Source organism: Anoplolepis gracilipes, chromosome 9, assembly GCF_047496725.1.
Source record: "Anoplolepis gracilipes chromosome 9, ASM4749672v1, whole genome shotgun sequence".
Taxonomy (NCBI): domain Eukaryota; kingdom Metazoa; phylum Arthropoda; class Insecta; order Hymenoptera; family Formicidae; genus Anoplolepis; species Anoplolepis gracilipes.
Window position 1 is genome coordinate 10,428,475 of NC_132978.1, and position 16,135 is coordinate 10,444,609.

At 29.6% G+C, this 16,135-nt stretch overlaps 1 protein-coding gene across 3 annotated transcripts in view; it reads right to left on the reverse strand.

Moving 5' to 3' along the window:
• The window catches only part of Nrx-1 (neurexin 1), a 230,444-nt gene that overhangs the window by 23,018 nt on the left and 191,291 nt on the right, over nucleotides 1–16,135 (reverse strand). For all 3 annotated transcript variants that reach the window (XM_072899353.1, XM_072899352.1, XM_072899351.1), the window contains 3 exons: nucleotides 14,545–14,838; nucleotides 13,221–13,399; nucleotides 12,708–12,879 (listed from right to left, as the gene is read on the reverse strand). In XM_072899353.1, the coding sequence (XP_072755454.1) occupies nucleotides 12,708–12,879; nucleotides 13,221–13,399; nucleotides 14,545–14,838 (645 nt within the window). The remainder of the gene's footprint in view (nucleotides 1–12,707; nucleotides 12,880–13,220; nucleotides 13,400–14,544; nucleotides 14,839–16,135) is intronic.

Genomic DNA, 16,135 nt, shown 5'->3' on the forward strand with positions numbered 1-16,135 from the left:
CAAGAAAAGTATATAAATGTATATATTTTTATATTTTGTAAAATCCTACATTTTTTGTATTCAAGAAACAGAGATATGCATGTGTGCATTCTCGTTGCGTTTTACTACGCGAGGGAATGCCATTCTCGGCGGGCATTTAAAAATAATCTATCCGATCGTGCGACTCGATCGACCGAAGAAAATCATTTACTATTCTTACCGCGACCCCCTCCCCTCTCTCTCACTCTGAGCCAGGCTCTCTTTCTCTCTCTCTCTCTCTCTCTCTCTTTCTCTCCTCTTCTACCGCGTTCTCTCTTTTTTTTACATGTTTATATCGAGGCACACATGAAGGAAGGGAAGGAGTCGCCCGCGTGAGAACTTGAAGAGGGCTCGTGGGAAAACCACGAAGGCGCATGGCGCTTCTGCTACCAGGGTATCATGAGAGTCCAACAAGTACCATGAGTACTCTCAATGCTTTTTATATCACTCACCCCCTTACACTCTGTAATCGAGCAGGTGAAATTAAATGGATAGATTCACAGTAGGAAATATAATTAATTTTTAGAGAGACGAAAATCAGAATCTTCTTTCAATCAATTCGATATCTTAATTTTGCTTGCTTGCACACATAAACATAAATATAACATTTCATTATGTATATTAATTACATATCAAGTTATTATTTATAGGTATGTATTTGTAATATTTCTATATATTAGAGTTGATGAGATATGTATAATTATCACACATTAAAATTCAACGAATGAGAAAACATGGTGTTACTATTTTATAAGCTGATAAGATGGACTTTAATATTAATTAAAAGTAATTTGCATGCATTTGTAAGATTAATATAATTTACATTATATGTTTAATTTAAATATTTTTTTAATTTAGAAACTTGTGTATGTGAAATATACATATATTGACATTCGAAATAACGGTTTTTATGTAAATAAAAATTTTCTAAATAAATAAATGTATTTGATAGATTCTAGCAAAATTATTGAATACAGTACGATTTATTTATAATTATGTTTGTCGTGAACATCTTAGATGGAAAAAAAGATCTTTGTATTTTTCTTTTATAATAGAGAATCATCGATAAAAAAATAAAATACAAATTCCTAATACCGATTTAATAATAAACAGTTAATCATTTTTATTTTCTAAAGTGTTCTTTTAGACTGGAATTGGCTGAATGAAAAATTTGAATAAAACAGTAATCTTACTTTAGTATATTTTTTTAACGATAATATATATATATAAAATAAATTAAATATTAAAATTTTATCGATGCATCAAGATTTTAGAATAAAATAATTACTAATATACTTTGATATTCGAAATATGAATATCAATAATTATAAGTATAATTAAAATCGATAATTTTATATAAATTCTTTTTTTTCTACTTTCTTTTTTACTTTTTTAGAGATGGGCAGTTAGAAAGATGTTCCAATATTTTTCAACGGATATCTCGTATATTCCAATGAGCAGGACAGCAGAACAAACAGAAGGTTCCAAAATCATAGGACAGAAACGACAACTCTTAACAATAATATAATATAATTTATGATTGGTTAATGTAGCTCGAGCTAAGGAAAAAAGTGCGCTAACGACCGCTATTCATTATACTGTTGTAATTCATTGAGAGGCGTGAAAAAGCATTGTAAATATAAATTAGTATAAGATTTTCTATCAGGCTAGCAGAAACATGAAAGTGGTCCTCGAAACACGACCTTGGCCAGGCCCTAAAATGCTTCAAGAAAATAGGACTGCTTATAAGAGGCACTTTTATAAGCGAGATTCATTATCTTTTCTTATGCGTTTAATACATTTGCATTAGCACATGTTATTTGCATATAAATGCAGATGTGTATCAAGAGATACTTTTTTACGTTACATATATAAAATATTATCTTTATCTTCGATTTTATTATATAATTTTTTCCGTGAGCATTTTTATAAAAGCAAACGTAAAAAAATCCAACCATTAACTATTATTCGCGAGTTTAAAAAAAAAAATGATTGCATTTGTAATTGATCAATACAAATTTATTCGTTTGATTTATTAAATATTCGGCGAATATTTAAAATCATCAAAAAATGTCGAATAAAATTCTTATAACTACAGTTCATAATTATTATTCGCAAACATATAATATTCTGCATAACACTGTACTATAAGCCAGAGAATCAGAAGCATGCGCTAACGGAAATTTTACAGCCTCCTTTTATCAGGTACGCATGCTGTCGAGAAAGCGTCGGCGTCTAAAATTCGCCCACGCATATCGCAATGTAGTCATGTAAGTCAGAAACATTATTTGTTTCGCATCGGTTACATCTTGTTAAATTAGGTCTGATATTAAAACGCATCGATAATGACATCGTTAATGACATGTTTAGGGCTGAATTGAGGCGTGAAGAACATTGTAAACACGAATTAATCGAACACCCAGTACCAGGAGGCTAGAAAACGCTAAGAACATCGTGCGAAAAGAGATACGACGCATGTCAAAGGAGAGGTGAATTTTCGTCAATGGTTGCCCAGAATTCCTTAACTCTTTCAAAGTATTTTATTACTAATTGGTCTCATTATTTGTTTTCTTACTTCTTATTTATATTCCGGTATATCATTATACGAGAATAAATCAATATAAAAAAAGAAAATCGAAAAGCTTAAATTTTACAACTGCGTTGTATGTTTAAAAAAAAAAAAAAGAAAACCAAATACGCATTTGGGAAAAGATTTTTTCTTAAATTAGAAGTGTTAATATAATCGCCTCATATCACTAAATTTTGCTAACACCTCGTTGCTGCATCACTTACGAACATACGATTATTTGATTATGGTCCATGATTTAGCTATATTTTTCGAGTTTATTATTTTGATTAATTTGCTTATTTGTAACTATGCTTACAATTTATATTCTGAGTGTCTCGTATAATAAGAAATTTATTTAATATTAATTTAAATTTGTTTTTAATACATATTACATGCCATATATGGCTATGTAATATATTTCATTGTGCTTATACATCAACAATACAGAAAACTTTATAATTGTTTGGTAATTTTTGTGTGTATTGAAAATTTTAGTCTTGCAACTTACTAATTAAATCTACACAGTTACGACCTATTCAAGTAAGATCAGAATCAAGCAGTTTAAACTTATTTTATATATTATATATTATTAGAGAATATATAAGGTAATAAATGCAACACTAATTTAATTATGTTGTTTCAGGAAAATCATCGATAATTGAAAGTCAATATCATGTAGTATGAGAACTAATATGGACAGATTACATGGTAAGCAAGTTTGAATTTTTTAAAGAGGTTTCGAAAAGAAAATATATTGATTTATAAATGTTTTTTTTAAGAAGATCAGTCGAGCGTATCATTCTTATTGGGAAAACAGAATACCCTGAAAGTTTGGGAAAAGATCTTTGTTTTCATCTTAATTGTCAACTAATATATTTATTAGATAAATTTAAGTAATTATTTTAATTATATTCTGCATAAAAATGTGATAATAAGAGAATTGTATACTAAAAGACAAAAATTTTTCAAACGTTGTTTGATATCGTGTTTTTAACTGTCACAAGAAATCCGACAGTGGTTGCCACATGGCTGCCAAAAAATTTGCTCCAATAAATAAGTTTGATATCTCTTTAACAGATATTAACAAATAAGCCTGTTTTCTATCTGAAGAAAAACACGAGAAAAATCAAGAAAAATCATTGTCAAAAAATTTTTAATTTCTCTCTCAGATTATCAAACATTCAATTATTACGTACGAATCTTATCTTTTACCCTCTAACAATAAGATGTACATATAGGTGCGATAATTTTTATACATAATGAATTGTGTTATTATAAGTACAATAGTTGTTATATATAAAGAAAGGACGAATGAAACAGAAGCGTAGAGAGAAAAAAAAGAGATTGGGAGCTGTGTATTAAATGTATTATGTGTTGAAAATCATATAATATATAATATATTTGAAATATCTAAGATATTTCAAATTGTATTTTTTATGTTATTTAAATTGAATAATAATGTTATTTAATTAAGTTTTGGCTATCATTTTGCAAGAATTTATATGCTTTATATACTTTAACAAGTTAGATATATACATATATATATGAACAAAAGTTGATTCTCTCATGTTAAATTCCATTATGTTAATTAAAGAGTATAATGACTAAAAAATAAATTTGTTTATTTTACGTACCGACTAATTACGAAAGTGTAATTAATCCGATTACTTAATAACCTTCTTGCGGATGCCTGCGCATCAAGAAGCTTCTTAGCTCCGAATGATTCCCTAGTAACCCTGAGAAGATTCGATCTCTCTTCGAAGCTGCTTTCTCACGCCCGTGGGACTCGTCCTTCGATTCCCACGAGCCTAACGGACGAGACTTTGCCTTTCCACGAAAAAAAAGAAAAAAAAACACAGAGAGGAAGATCCATAGTATCTTCCGAGAACTTTGACACCTTGGATTTTTTAGCGATCGCGAGTAGGTAGGTAGATGAACCTGTCTCGGAATTCCTTCGGGATATGACACGCTGCTTAAAAAAAAATTACGGCATCATCTTTTAATCATCTTGTGTTGCAGAAAATTAATTACATATAACGCAATGAGAAAAGAAACTGTTTATTAATTGGCAATTTGTATTAAGCCTTTAAACACGTACTATTCTATATGACGTCTAATATAGGTCAAATTGTACTATGTCTGTAAAAGTAGCACATTTTTTCCTTAATATTTCAATAATTCATAATCACAAATTCAATCATGAACTATCACTTCCGTAATACTTTCATTGTAATTTTTATTAAGCAAAGTTTCGCGATTATATTTAAATATTATATTTAAATATTTTCTAGATCTCCAGATTTATATAATCAAAAAATTCCAATCTTGTCCGTTCAGATACAATGATATATAATTATATTTCGCGTTTTATTTCACGCGAAATTGCTTCTTCATAACATTAATCTCTTGATATAATATTTTTACATTATCTCTCGATATATAATTAATCACATAATATATTTTTTACAATATAAAAACAGAGGAGTCTCCCAGGAAACTTTTACATGAAAATAAATTTGAAATATACGTAATTGGGAAAATATTGACAATAGTCCTTTATACTTTGAAGGAGCCAACGATTTTTCGAAAAGAAAGAATTCTATCATTTTATAGCGTGGATTATTTTGACGCGACATCAAGCCCAGTCTCATCGTGTTGGGAATTATCGACACGAAATTCTACGGGTTCAAAGGTCCTCGTCTATATACCGCGCGCGGAGGGAAGATCGCGAAGGAGGATCCGAGGTTCGAACCCTCTCACGACCCCTCGGCCATATCGGAGGACGCCTCCGTCGAGGACGCCGCGATCCTGCCTCGAGCGTGAGAACGATCCTCGCCCACGGTCAAATTCTGTTGATCGGGTATTAGGGCGTCAGGGTTCCGCAGGAAGAAACTTTAAGACGCTCTTGATGAGATGCTAAAGATACGGAAACTTATATTTAAATAAATAAAATAAGAGTACTCCAGAAAATGCTAAACAAACTCGGCGTAAGCGTCCACGATTATATTTTATTATTTTATATTTTGTAATCGACCGATTTATAGAATAAACCATATTCTTAGCAGCGATAAAAGATAAAAAAAATTAATTATAATTACTCATAACACATATATTACACGGTTTGAAATATTAAGTTTCACTTAAATTTTATATCATGTTCTTTTATAAGGTCTGAATTATAATAAGACGAAATGAGAGGAAAGAAATAATAATGTTCTAATTTTTCATCATTATCACATTTCTTTCAAAGTAATTAGCCATATAAATCTACAAATAGATATATTTAAGATTAACTTTTGCTATTTATATCTTTTTTTATTTTGCGAATATCAATGAAGTATTTGAATGAAATGATAGACAAAGGAAGCTATTATTCTTACATTAGAATGCATAAGCGGTCCTATAGGGATGCGGATCACGTTACCCCTAGGGTAACACCATGAATAGAGTTCCTTAATTAAAGACCAGGATAGTATGGAATTCGAAGAAGCATCCTCGCAATCTCCTAAGCAAATCCTGTCGTCGAACAACTTTATATTCCTATCGCGAATAATTTTATATTTAAAGAACGTGTCATCATCAGAATATTAATAATATTAAAAAATGTATAACAACAAACAGATATAAGCTATTTAAGACAGAAACACATTAGATTCCATTACGGAACAAATTTAAATAAAAGAAAAATTAATAAACATTTATTTTTACAAGGAACTTATTTTATTTTATTTATATATTATTTTATACCATTTCTCTATATCGAATTAAAAAACTTATTATAATTTATACGCAACGCTATGCTAAGAAAAAGATTACTTGAAAGAAGAACAACGAATTGCGCCAATTTTACAGACGATATGTAATTAGCGAATTATATTTTACAGATGTATGCTGCTTAGGATTTATGGAGATGAAAGAATTGATCTTTCTCGTTAAGTTGATCTACTTAGATATCAGGAAGATAGGACGATCACAGAGAACATGGTTGCCCTTCTCATAAGATGCTGACGATTTTATTGCCAACCTTTGTTCAGTATAGCTGTATAGGTATATTCATATAGTTATATATTTTTATATAATCAATAAATTTCATTTTGCTTGTTTTTTTCTATTAATATATATAATTTTTGAACAATTTAAATTTCTCAATTAAAAATTTAGGATGCTGTGAATGCTTATATACCATCTCGAGGTACAGATATACTCAGCTTCAGATATGTTTTAACATGTCAAATTAGACACATTTGGAATGTATCCTTTGTGAGCTTAAATGTCTACGCTATTGTAAAGATAAATATTAGGTCACACAGGACTTTGACATTTTATAACGTGTTGTACGAACTGTTTGATGAGGATAATATAGAGGGTAAGAAGTGGCATAGGGGTTGAACACGTGGGCGCCAGAGCGAGGAGTGTAATGAGAAAAAAGGCCTACTGTGTGACCTTTTCCATCAGAGATGTATGCGACGTAAGAAGTTTCCGCCTGAGCTTTCTCGATTGGCTCAATTAATCTCGAAAGGGTGATCTGATCGAGTGCTGGATAGGCATACCATTGCCTATTTCCCATGTCTTTAATGAGTAATGTAGATCCCATCTTTTCAGCGTGTTGAACATATTTAATCTAGACGTGAAAACAACTGATCGTGCTATTTTCTTTTCCTTTTATTCTATAATACGAACAGCACAATCCAAATTGATTCTGTCGATATACCGGAATTCTTTTTCCCGAAGAAAGACAATTTGTTCAAATCGCAGGACAAGCCGGTTTTGTCTCTGACAGAAACATTTTGTTTTGTCTGACAGAAAAAGGAAACAAAATTTTTGCTTAAAATGGAAGCTTTCTTCCTATCTGTCAAGAAGTTTCGGTGATGCTTTAAAGCATGTTCTCTTGAAGCATAATCATGTTTATCATACACTTCATATAACACTTTATTATGATCTGATTAATCTTCTGAAATATCTTAAATTTTTAGTTGTATTAAAATTACACGCGAATATAATTTATATTAAAGCATTTTTGCTACTTGACTCAACATATTTAATTCAACTTCTTTAAATTGAAAAATATATTTTCTTTTATCAATATATAAATAGAAAATGCCTTCAATGATTTCCTTCTGAATTTATAGCATTTTTAAATCGAACATATTGTGTCTAGATATTGTGACTGTTACTTTTAAAAAGAATTATATTACGTTATATTATGTTCTCTCTATATTACTTTTTATTTTATTTTATTCAAGTAGATTCGAGACAACTGTCAAACGCTCTCTCTATTCATTATAAAATTGTCAATTTATCTCAGAACTAACAGTCATAATGCGTCAATATATACGATGCATTCGGCTCGAAAATGTTTAAATAAGTGAAGACATTTCTGACACTTTATGTCGTTTGAGAAGATGATACGTGTGAAAAAGAATACGTGGCTTGGGGATAAGCAGTCTTCCACACATGAAGCAGAGCAACAGAAGACGCGAAGAGGATTCACTTCTTGCGTTATGTGAATTGTATGGGGTGGAAGAAGGGTCGTTGCATCATGAACACTCTGAAAAGGGCCTAACTTTCTAAGCTCGCGCAAAATTCTGAGGATCAAGGCAGCAGGATGTGAAAATCAGAAGGCTCGTCAAGATCTAATGCATAAGCATGTATGGAGATCCAAGTCTTAAAACGAAATCTATATCTTTTGTAAAATACATTATATATAGTATATATAATCTAGAAATTTATTATATATTATTTTATATTATTTTTGTTGTATTTAATATATTTTATATTTTATAATTAACTTACTTATTTATTTATTTATTACATCAACAGATAAGCTGCTTGTATAAAATAAGTATAAAGTAAAATAGAATGTAAAAATTAAATAAATTATTGATAAATTAAAACAACACGTGTAAAAAATTTTAAAAAAATTGGAACAGTAGAAATCAGGTCAATTATTTAAATTATTTTGAAGATATTTAAAAACAAAATAAAAATAACATTCTCTTATAAATATAAAACTTATCGTTAACATTTAAAAACATATCGACAAATTTGTTTTGCAAAAAGAAATATAATATTTATCGTTTAAGCATAATAATAATAAATCATGCGCCGTATCTGGAGCAATTAGCTATATTACGTTAATTTATAGAATTAATTGAGAACAGTTTGAGACATCCTACAAAATGTTTAATCAACATCTATTGGCATCCTTAGCTCTTATTAGAAAGACATAAGAGGACCTTAGTCTCAAAGGGTTCTAGGTGATCCAGAAAGTTATCAGGACAGCAACGTTAGTCAGGAGTTTCGCTCACGCGGCATCGCTAAGCAGGCAATTGGGGTGGGCTCAAAGGGTTAATGTGACAAAGGCGTATATCTCTTGAGGTCAAAGGTCTCTCATGGCATCTAAACCACGAAAATTTCACACAATACAACGATATACAACTTCCTTAGTTTCCCCGATAACCTTTGACTTCTCTTGGTATTCGCTTATTTATATTTTAACTTGCGCTCTGTTGAGGAGATAGCATTCGATGAATTTTAATTAAATTACTTTATTTTAAGAGTTTAGAATTACAAAATATTTTATATATCAGAATAAGTCGATTTATATGTAATAAAGTATATAGAAATAAAAAAATATCACCATATAAAATCATACAAGCTTCTATTTTAAAGAAACTTTGATAATTTTAAAAGTTTGAAAACTACGATATTGAAAAAAAATAACCTTAAAGATGTAAACATTATCTTTACATGTTTCTGCATTATTAAAAACAACAGAAATATTGACAATTGTTACGATAAAGAAAGCATTTCAATTCAAAAGATCAAGAAATAATTTAAATTTCTGTTTTAATAATGTATATCAATCTGTATTTTTTATCTGTATCCTGTGTTCTGTATTTTTCACAACAAGCAAATAAAATGTAAATTACATGCAACATGAATTACATAACTGAATCATAAAGTTGAATGAGAATATGTATTTATGTGTAGTATATATTTTTGGAGATATATTAGTCATGTGAAAATTGTTCATTACGATTTCGACATTAATTAATTGTACTACTTATCAGGTCATAGAGGAAGCAGATTTAGCGAATGTTCGTTGAATTTTAAGCACACATATGCGCACACATGAATTCCGCAATGCGTAAACGACGCTCACGGGACCAAAAAGCTCGTACACTTATGAAAATGCATCGTGCATTAGTCGACGATAAATTTCCGCGGGTCAGGAAAACGAGTGCAACATAGTATATTACGCGCAATGCTGCATCGTAATTAATATCTGCGCGCGAATATGCGAACATACCGTCTGATTATGTGGTGAAATAAATCTAGTTTGCTGACATAGTCGAATGAGAAAATATGGCAATCAATGGCACCTGGTAATATTTTTTATTTCACTGTTGTGTAGAGATATATTCATCAAATATTGTCTTACACGCATGTTTGACATACTACATGAAATAATATCCACACAACTGCATGTAGCAATATATGAAATGATTATCGAAATAGTGTCGGAATAGTGTTGTGTTCCAAAAAGAAGGGTAAATATTGACAACATCATATTAATTTGCAATTTATGAACATACTGGTAGATGTTAAATTATATTAAGTAAATACACTAAAAGTTTATTATATGTTTCAACGTAAACAATTTGAGAGTAATGTAATTAAGTGCCTCACTTAATTACATTAACGCCCACGCCGTGGAACGAAATGCAATTTCTGGTGAATGTAATATATGAACGACATTATAAAATTAATTGTACACGGAAAATAGGAACTCCGCTTTGTCATTTGTTAATTAAATACACACACATATATATATATATATATACACATATACATACGATTCTTACCGCAAGAATTCTCTTCTATTTGTACATATCTCTTTGAAATTAATTTACGTTATCCAAGATCAATCACACATTTGTTCTTTGCGATATGTCAGCGTTTACTTAAATTTTTGACAGTGTAAAATGTGATTTGTATTCCTCATTTTTAACACGCTGATTGAGAATGAAGTATGCGTCTAATTGATATATTAAGCTAATAATTAATTTAATTCCAATATTAACGCAATTAACAGTAAAGTTTAAATAAATATATGTTATACAAATTGCAAGTTATATTATTTGTCATTTTTATTAAATTTTATGTATAAAGTACAATACTTAAAATAGACTTTTTAATATTCCACTTTTAATTTATTGGCTTAGCTCATCTCATTATCCTTTTAAAAGGAGAGTTTCGCGCAGATATTAGAAGTAAATAGAATTGATATAAGCACACAAGCTTGATAGAAAAGCAAAAGCGTTTTTTAAAGGTCAAGTTATCAGGACAGCATGTTATGCATGGAAATTTCAAAGGATGCAAGAGTAGAATAGACTTAGCTCGTGTTCGATGAAACATCGATCGGTCAGTTGAGCATCAGGATTTCATCTTGTCAAGAGAATGAGAAGCACGTCATTGCACACTAGGGTAGTTTATTAAGAGTTTTAAGTATCGGTATTAATTAATAATTATAAAAGTATCAGATGGTTAGGAAAGCGAAGATGGTCGCAAGGGATTTAAATAAGAAAGAAAAATTAGTAGTATCATAATTCTCTTGATTAATAATTATTTACTCGCTGTTAGCTTCAGTGTTATTTTAATATAAGAAGTAGTAAATTTTTAAATATTTAAGAAGATTTTTTTGCACTTAATTGTATCATCAAAAATTGTTGAATAAAAATGATAATAAAGAATATATTATTGTGCCCCCCTTTGTATAAATTACATAATCAACGAATTAATTTGAGTGTAATTGCGAAAGGAACATTTATCTCCTGATGACAATTGATAAATAAATTATTCCTAACAGGAACATCTTTTCGTAGGAGCGGCTTCGCGTTCGTGAAAAAAAAAAAAAAACAATAGACAATGGGGTCTTGTGAACGACCGATCAAGGCCGTTTCCCATGGTTGGGACAAACAGGTCGATGACCGGCATCACGAAGTTCATAAAAGAGCACATGGGATCCTTCGTCCTCAGTTTCTCGGCAGTTCTCGAGCCGTCTGGATCGATTCTTGTATTGAATACATATTTACGCGCGATATAATTTTACAATTCATGCCGTCGTCGGACTTTAGACATTACGTTTGTTTACGTGATTCACGCATTCCATTCTTGTGATAGAATGATTGACAATATTGTAGCAATTGAAAATCACTTGTTTTGTACAATATTTTTAATTTATTTCCCGCGAGAAACTGCAGTTTTTTCGTTTGTTTGTGCTTCTAATTAAATATAATATTTATGTAAAACAATTCTTTATTCAATCTTTTTCAATAATTTTATTGTAGTAGTCAGATATTTGATATACTTATCTGATATTTTTTTCTTTCTAAAAAGTACACTACAGAGAAATAAGAAAAAGAAAGAGAAGATGTAATTTTTTTTTAAATTTGTACTGTCTATATTCTTTACTTATTAATAATAAAATGTTTTATAATATAAGTAGATAAAATTTTACAGAAAATTTAAAATAGCGTACGAGAATAGAAGAAAAAAATAATATAACTATTTATTCTATCTAATTGTGTTTTGTGTATACAATTGTGTTTTGTGTGTTATGTCGAATTTTGTATTGTGCACTTGACTTTACATAAAATATACAAAATTTTTTATTGTTTCTCGAACACAAATCTGTAAACATGTTATTATTGATTTTTAGCAATAATTATTATTTTAATCAAATTACTAAAATATGAAAATTATTAAGATACAAAAAAGTCAATGTAATCTTGAAACAGAGAGTCAGATAGGATAGATAGTTATACAAAAATCTTTTATCATTTTTGTTATATCTTTAAAGTTATAAATATCAGGAAACATCTTATACATTAAAAGTATTTGATATTGCAAACGTACAGTATCCGTAACATACAATCCGTAACAAATAAAGGCCTCTCAATTTGTTTGATACAAGGTTTATAAATAGGAATTTCTTATCACGTACGCATATATGAAAGCTTGACGACACAATCAATTGGCGATAACTTATCATGCACAATAGTATTGGTTTTTGTATAATTTTACACAATGCATGCTATGTGTAAAAATTACTTACCCAACGGGTGATTAGATTGCAGGTTGTAATCATCGACTTGTAATGTGCTATTCGGTCCTGTCCTAGTGAATCTAACCACATGATATTGGTTGTCGTTAACTTTCACACCAACCTCGCCAATTGGATGATCATTGGTGCCCATGTTGTAAACCGCGAACACATTACCTTCCACCTATGTGACAAAAATAAATTATAATTTTTAGTTACTCTTCGTGCAAGTAATTTATCAGAATAGACAATTATATAGAATTATCGGAATAGACAATTATATAGAATCAACAAAATTGAGATAAATTAAAAAACGCGCTTGAAAACGCTGATATTAATATATATATATATATATTTATTAATATTAATATTAAATTATTTTTATTAAATTCTTACTAATGAGAGTATGGAGTGAATTAGTTAGATATACATGACATATTTGTATATTGAGATTAGTTATTAATTAATTAATTAAACTTATTAATTAATATAATAAAACAATTATATATTACATCGTATACTAACAATTTCTATTTCGAGATAATCATTACTCGACGCGGATTCTATCCTAAGCAGCACGGCATCATTAACGCCGGTGACGAAACCGAAGGCCACTGTGTCCCTCTTCATTTCCGGTCGACGATCAGGCGGGAAAGTATATGTGATAATCCCTCTTCCGGCCCCAAATTCGTAAGCGATAGCCTCTGCAAAAAAAAGATTTTGATAATACCCTTAATTAACATAGTATCTTTCATCTGTTATATTTTAAACTTTAACGTTTGAGAAGCTATTTTCTTTCCAATATGATATTGTTGTAAGTTAAAGTATTTTAATTTTTATTTAATTTCAGAAACTTTTATATATCAAATTTTATTAATATTTATATATACATAATCGCATTTAATTTTTCAAGAAAGTATTTCTTCCCGATAACAGAAATCGATTTTATCCAAGCGATAAACTAGTTTTACAATCCTGTAATATTTATTATATTACAAAATAGTCCGATAATAATATTAGTAATTTTAATAATGATATAAACGACGTTATCATGTCATAAAAAATATATATCTATACATATGTGGTAAAATATTAATAAAAAATAATAAAACTAGATATTACTTATTACATTTATGTAAGAGACAGAAAATCTTTTTTTTGTGTATATATATATATGTAATTTTATAAATATATAAAGTTAGATGTAGAAAAGATATATATGGATGAATGTAAAGATATACATTTGAATATTGAGACTAGTTATTAACTAATATTATAAAACAATTAATATAACATTATAAATGCATAACTCAGAAACAATACTCCTAATTTTCTAAATTATGTTATATTTCATCAAAATTTAAAATAAATATTTATATGTATATAACATGTTTATAAAAATTTTTTATTCTTTTGAATTTGTAATATTATCAATTATGTCCTTAGAATTAATTTGCATTTTATTCATTTAATTGTCATCAGCTTTTAATTTCGTTATAATCAACGCAATCAATTTTTTATGCAGTTGAATATTTCTGGCCTCGATATTGCGTGCATTATAGCTTCGTTTAATTCAGAAAACTAATATTTTATCCTTTATTCTTTATATTTCTTATATATTCTGTATTCATGTATGTCAATGAATTTATATATTCTATTTAAATCGAGATAAAGTCGCAAAAAGCATTAGCATCTTCTGTAATAAATGTCACGATTGCGAAATCATAGCTGATTTTTAATACGTCTACAGATAAGTGCGATTCTATTACCAATAAAATAAAGAAAGCGTAAACTGAGTACTGTAATTAAGTACTGTTATAGTCGCTTTGCACATTTTTTTTTTCTTTACCATCGTTACAGGTTGGTCCAGTGAAACTCGTCATGTCACAATCACATGTGTAACTATTCCACTGCTGTACGCATGTGCCATGATTGGCGCAGAAATCATGCGTGCATTTTTTGCCCGGGTGTAAATTGGTATAAATGTCACATCCGGATGTGACGAGCGAACTCGGCACGACGGCATCGCTAATAAGATCGGTGCTTTCCCCACTGAGATCCAACGACGCCAGACATCCCTCGAATCCGTGACGGCTGAGAATCTGCTTCGGCAATTGGCCGTACTGCGTTTTCTCCACTCCGCCTAAAAATAAAATTGAATAAGCATTAAGTCTCTTTGACGTAACTCTGTTGATTTCAGAAACATAAAAATTCCCAGACATAACATAAACGAAACATAAAACGCCCACGAATCGAAATGTAGTAAAGTTAAATCGAGATCATCTCTCTTGCAAATTTGCAACCTCGTGATATCCGCGGATTCTCTCGCTGTCGCGGCTGCTCGACGGACCGAGACGACCGCATGTCCGGTCGATCTCGCCGCCATAAATCTTGCGGAATCGCCGTTGGCCGAAAATTATTTCGACAGCCGTCCGTCCGTTGGTCACACATTATACTCTGCACACACGTGTGCAGGAATTTCGAAATGAGACTGCTGGTTAGGTTGGCTTGTATACAATTTCGATGTTTCCCGACAACTCTATTTGATGAAAAGTAAGAGATATTTTTCGAACAAAACCGTAAAAATTTTCTAATTTCAAAGGATTGTTTAGAAAAATTTAATGTATCAAACATCATATATTAATGTGGATGACAAGGAAAATCGAAAGAAATAACATAAGTATGTCTACTGATACATATTTTCGCAAAAAGTAAAATCTACAATCGATTATATTCTGTACATAATAATAACAAACTAGTCGAATCTTTACGAGATATTTTATGTATCAGAATATATTTTGGGATAAAATATATAAAATGTATCATACAATATTGGTTTTTCTCTCTCAGCTATACTTTTGACCAATACTTTTCTACATAAACGATAGAAATCTATTTACGTAAAGAATGAAAAAGATAATACGACTTTATTTAAAAAAACTTTAATAATTTTTAAGTCTTATTAACTGTATAAAACAAATTCTCTAAAACAAATTGACTGATAATAATTTGAAACAAATTCTTATTAATCATTCTTCAAAAAAAAGAAATAATTTCTTTTTGAGACACATTCTTATATTATTTATTTCGTTTTCGTCTATTATAAAATTATTAATAAACTTTAAAATGTTTATATATTGCATTTTATAAATTTAAACATTATGTTTAAAAGTATTAAAGTATCTTAACAAAGCAATGATTTTAAAAATTATGATTAACTGGAATTTTGAATTTTGACCGACAATTTATGGTCTCCTGCGACAGATCTCGCAATGCGTGACCACGATTTTGCAATTGTGATTGAAGAATAATTGATAGTTGATTTGCTAATTTATGCTAGTCCGACGGTGACCGATAGATTTATTAATGAATTAAGCAACAAGACTGGTATGGTATGGATCTAATTAATGATGATTCATAGCACGCTATAATTCCATAAC